Here is a 5,333-nt window from a genome sequence, read left to right as displayed (position 1 = left end):
CTTAATTTTATCTCTATTCATTTTTGCAGCATCATCCATCTTATAATTCATTCATACTGGAAATGCTAAGTCACCTGATGCTCCAATCCTAAGAAGCTGTTAATTTTTTTTTTCTCTAGAAAGAGAGTTTTATGAAATGCCATGCTCCGTAGATCAGATTGGGGAACCTTCTTGGCCATCAATTGACATATGATCAGCTCATTTTCTCAAGCAATGGTTATCTCTTTCAACTAGAAAATGTATATATCAGCTCATTGATTGACTCTGCTCACTCACAAAATATTCTATTTTCTTCAAAAGATCTTCCCTTTGATAATCTTTTCCTTGCTTTACTTGCCTGCAACATGAGAAACCCCTTACAAAAACAGAACATGTAACAATTAACAAACTAGAAAATGGTTATAATTCTTGCAAAAAAGCAATTTTCAAATGAGTTTGCATGTCTGTTATTGAATATCATTTTCTCAATGGCAAAATTTTCAAATGAGTTTGCATTTGTGTTATTGAATATCATTTTCTCAATGAGCAAAACCATTTCTGCATAAGATGATAATACTAACCATTTCAGATCAAGCTGAGTGATTTTAATCTTGAACTTTCAGTCATAACGTATCATATACTTATTGGGAAAAAAAATTGCTACATATTTACATATATAGTCCAATAAGCTTCTCTAATTTTTAAGGGATTAAATGTTGAGAAACAGACCTGTTTTTCCCAATCTGTAAATGTTGTTATGATGCCAAGCAGAAGTGTTTGTGTAAAAGCACCAGCTTGTATCCCAATCCATAGACCCCTTCCTCTAAACTTTAACCAGAAACCCAAAATGGCAGCAGTTGGGACTCCACACAAATAATAAGCCCCAAGATTCACAAAAGCAGCTATATTCTGCCACCCACATCCTCTTGCAACACCTTAAAAATAATAAAAAGAATTTAGAAACCCGAAAAATTTTATTTCTACTTAAAGAGAACTATTTAGCAATTGACAGAGTTGAAGAAGTTAATTTAACCTGAAAAGAGTCCTTGTAAGCTATCCATGATGACAGACAAACAAACCAGAGGAGCCATGGTTATGACATAATCCACAACTTTTCCCTCATTGCTGAAAACATAACCAAAAACACCCCAGCTGGCAAAGAGAGATGCACTTGCTATGATAGTCTCCATGACTGCCATAAAAACCACAGCATAGACAGCTACACGGGCTCTTTGCACATTCCCAGCTCCTAGTTCATTTGAAACTCTAGTACTATAGAAGGAAATAATGGTTAATCTGCTAATTAGTTGATATAAAACAATTATTATTTAAATGATTGTTATGAACAAACCTCACTGCAGCACCAAGTCCATATGGGATTGCAGAGAGGGTTTGAATAGTACTGAGACTGCCCAAAGAAGTTGACAAATAATGAGCAGTCGGGAAAAAAAAAAAAAAAGAAAAAAAATATATTTCCTTTGGTAGGTGCTTCTCCGTATAGAACTTTCACATACAAAGTCTACGTCAACATACCATACAGATAGGACTGAAGTTTCAAGCTGTGGGTTAGGCAACAGCCCTGACATTAAAATGAGCAATTCAAATGACCACCATTCTAGGCTGCAAAATTATAAACAAAAGAAGATGCATGAAAATTTATGACGTGTCTACGATATCTATGAGAAGGGAAAATGAAACTCCAGAAGATAATTAACATACCAAACCATTACTGCAGAAGGGATAGCAAATTGGAAGAACTCTCCAATTCCAAGGTTTCCCAGTCCAGACTTGAATACCAAACCCCAACAGATGCAAATATGCAAACAAAGAGCGGCATAGGAGCTTAAGAACATGGGAATGATCAAACTTTGAGACTGAAAATATCGAATAAGCGCCTGCATTGCTGCATAAGCAAACAGAGCTGGAAGAAGCCAGATTATAAACTTGCCTACTTCGTGTGAAATCTGGGGGTCTTGGCCTACCAAAACTAGCAGCCTTCCCATGTAAATCCCTAGAAAGGAAAGCGGAAAACATACTAAGAATAAACAAAATATTGCAGTGTAAATTTGAGTTCCAATTCTTTGATATTGCTGAGCTCCATATGCTTGCCCACATAATGTTTCCAGAGCACTTGCCATTCCTAACTGTTTCAAAGAAAATATTACACAATTCAAGTTAGCTGTAGAATTTTTTTTTTTTTTTAAAAAAAAAGAGCAAATCAAGTCCTTTAAAAATTAATGGCATTTTTTAAAACAGGGTATTAGTTAATTGCATGTTTTTTAACATCAGAAATTTGGCATATCTATTTGTTTAAATCCCACATGCAATGATGCAAATACCTATCAAAAGAAAGAATAAACAATCTTGTGTATATAACTATATATGGATTGTAGGACTCACAAGGACGCTGAAGCCGGTGACGCTAGCTAGAGAGATGGCCATGGCGGTGCTAGAAAGAGCAAGTTGACGAAGATGACCAACCATCATCATGGAAACAACTTGAAGCAAATACTGTGATAAAGTTACTGCCACCATTGGTGCTGCTATGTAACCCTGCTTTTTCAATTCTCCACTCAACAAATCCCATGTTGTGGATGTTGATGATAAACTCTCTTTTGGTATTAATAAACTCTCTTCCATATTCTTTTCTGTATCGTTGTCTCTCATGGCTGCCCCTCTCCCTCTCTTTCTCTGGTGTGTAAAATTTGCATAGACTTAAGAGGGAGAGTTGTTCCGGTCTCGTCATTTTTCAGGTGTTCGGATTTATATAGAAGAGATGGAGCCGGGGGACAAAACGTCATTTATATGAAGTTATTTGGCCTAAAATGCTAAAATTGTAGAGAAAATGAGTCTCACAAAGTTTTCAGGAGAATATCATAATATGTCTTCAGTTGGGATGATGATATCTCCACGACTCCACCCCATGGTAAAGTCAAAAGCACAGCAGCAGGGCTAGCTGGGCACCTAAAACAAACGCCAAATATATAATTAAGCCATATCTGACCAGTTGACCAAATTAAATAAGATTACTTGTTAATTCAGCACTGTTTCAAGAGATTCCCGTCAAATACGATACCTCTTCTCGTTGAATATATAACAGAATTGTTAAAAAGTCGCAGCATTAGTTCATTGAATTCAACTTAATTTAATCGTTTTATTAAATAAATTGGAAATATGAAGCTCCCTGCTCAAGCAAGCGCACTCCATATTCCAATATTAATGAATAATCATTATAAATTCAGATGTACGTATGCAATAACTCATCAACTAAGCAAAACAACCGCAAACATATTCAAATTCGATCTTAGACACATGGCTGAAGTGAAGCTCCACGGGGGATGGGCGAGTCCATTTAGCAACAAGGTGGTATGGGCTCTGAAATTGAAAGGCATCCCGTATGAATACATTGAAGAAGATCTCTACAACAAAAGTGCTTCGCTTTTGAAGTATAACCCAGTTCACAAGATGATACCAGTGCTCGTTCATGGCGAAAAACCAGTTTGCGAGTCCATGGTTATTCTCGAATACATTGAAGAGATGTGGCCACAGAATCCCTCCTTGATGCCAAGTGATCCTTATGATAGAGCTCAAGCTCGTTTTTGGATTAAATTTGCCGAAGACAAGGTTCGCACCACAACTTTTCTTGCTAACACGTTTATAAATTTAATTAATCTTGTCGGATTTCTTTATTTACTTTAATTTTTCATTGTATATGAGAAATATGACTCTCTAAACATTAATTTTTATCTTCCATTAATGCTCAAACTAATGTCCTCGCATGTGCAAAATGCATTCACGGCCGACTAAGCTCAATGAGCCTTTTATTTTACATTAGAGAAAGTTATCAAAAAAATGCGGTTAATTACTTTAAATTTTTTACCTTTAGAAAATTTTCTTAATGAATCGTGGATTTTACCACATCAAGGGTAATATATTAAAATATAATTGTTTTAGCGATAGGGGGAATTTTAAGATCTTTTGAAACATGAAAGCAAACTTATAATTTACTAAAACAATAAGAGGATTTTTTTTTTATCTTCTTCCTTTTATATCATTGAGTATTTGTTTGATGTGGCTTATTTATTACTCATAAGTGTTTATTTAATAAAAAAAAAGTTCTTTTCAAAATTTTTATTATTGTTTAGTTTTATTTTTAGTAGAACTTTTTGGGATTAAATAAATTCTTTTGCCTATACTAGTAAAAGTTTAAATTTAAACTTTTGGAAATAGAGGTTTGAGGAATTTTTTTTAAAAGTTAAATTGTTTAAAATGTTCATCATTTATTTTATAATCTTATTTTATTTATTTCGTAACATAACTTTAAAAATTTGTCTGTTAAAGTAATTTGAATTTTTTTTAAAATTTCATTAACAATTAAATAATTAAATTTTTTTATAAAAATTAAAATTTTACTAATAAAAATTCTATTTAAATAAGCTTTGAAAAGTTATAATAAACTAGTCTAAAAATGAGTGGATAAACTCTCCTAAATACTTTGACAGTTTGAAACGTCTAGCCTTTAAAAGATATTTTGACGCGTGTGTACATATTATCTAATTTCTTTTTACCTCGTTTATATTGTTAATCATGTGGTGATAAGAATTAGATATAAAATCTTGTGGCAGGGAGTAGCTGTTTGGAAAATGTTTTTCAGCACTGGACAAGTCCTGGAGAATGCAATGAAGGCAGCCTTGGAAATGCTTCAAACCGTTGAAAAACATGGCCTAGGAGAGAAGAAATTTTTCAATGGAGACAATATTGGCTTAGCGGACCTAGCATTTGGTGCCATTGCTTATTGGCTGCAGGTCCTTGAAGATGTAATGGGAGTGAAACTATTTGAATCTCACAAATTCCCAAGCTTGCATGAGTGGTTTGAAAATTTCAGGAAAGTCCCTGTAATTGAAGAAAATCTTCCAAATCAGCATGAGATGGTGATCGCTTTCAAACGTCGTCGGGAAACATTGGTGACATCTGCATGAATGTAATATCATAAAATAAGTTTGTGATTCTCGCGTTGTGCTTTTTTTATTTTTGTACTGATGCTAAAACAGATCTTTCTGCTTTGTTTAATTAATTTTACTATTGAGACGAACTGCATGTTGGGTGCTATTTAATGGATATAAATAATTAATAAATGAAACTCCATTTTACATATTTCTATTCTCAATTTCTCTTAACGGCATATAAAAAGTAATAAGCATGCATTTTAAGCATACATTTTATAAGGCGCAACATTACAAAGTTATATAACCAAGTGAAATATATATATATATATATATATATATATATATATATATATATATATATATATAAAGTAAACAACAGGGGAATCAAAAACTAATTTTCAAAACTAG

The 5,333-nt window shown here is 33.3% G+C and overlaps 2 protein-coding genes across 2 annotated transcripts; one reads left to right on the top strand and one right to left on the bottom strand.

The window, feature by feature from the left end:
• Positions 1-268: 268 nt before the first annotated feature.
• Positions 269-2,646, bottom strand: LOC18033100 (protein DETOXIFICATION 12). Its single transcript, XM_006420408.2, has 7 exons — positions 2,380-2,646; positions 1,699-2,123; positions 1,513-1,599; positions 1,331-1,387; positions 1,013-1,251; positions 709-914; positions 269-337 (listed from the first exon to the last, which is right to left on the bottom strand). The coding sequence occupies exons 1-7, from the start codon at positions 2,644-2,646 to the stop codon at positions 269-271; spliced, it is 1,350 nt and encodes a 449-aa protein (XP_006420471.2).
• A 645-nt stretch (positions 2,647-3,291) lies between these two features.
• Positions 3,292-4,958, top strand: LOC18032657 (probable glutathione S-transferase). Its single transcript, XM_006420407.1, has 2 exons — positions 3,292-3,603; positions 4,605-4,958. The coding sequence occupies exons 1-2, from the start codon at positions 3,292-3,294 to the stop codon at positions 4,956-4,958; spliced, it is 666 nt and encodes a 221-aa protein (XP_006420470.1).
• The last annotated feature ends 375 nt before the right edge of the window (positions 4,959-5,333 follow it).

Source organism: Citrus clementina, unplaced genomic scaffold (assembly GCF_000493195.1).
Source record: "Citrus clementina cultivar Clemenules unplaced genomic scaffold, Citrus_clementina_v1.0 scaffold_9, whole genome shotgun sequence".
Taxonomy (NCBI): domain Eukaryota; kingdom Viridiplantae; phylum Streptophyta; class Magnoliopsida; order Sapindales; family Rutaceae; genus Citrus; species Citrus x clementina.
The sequence above is the reverse complement of the archived record's forward strand: the minus strand, read 5'-3'. Positions and strand labels throughout refer to the sequence as shown.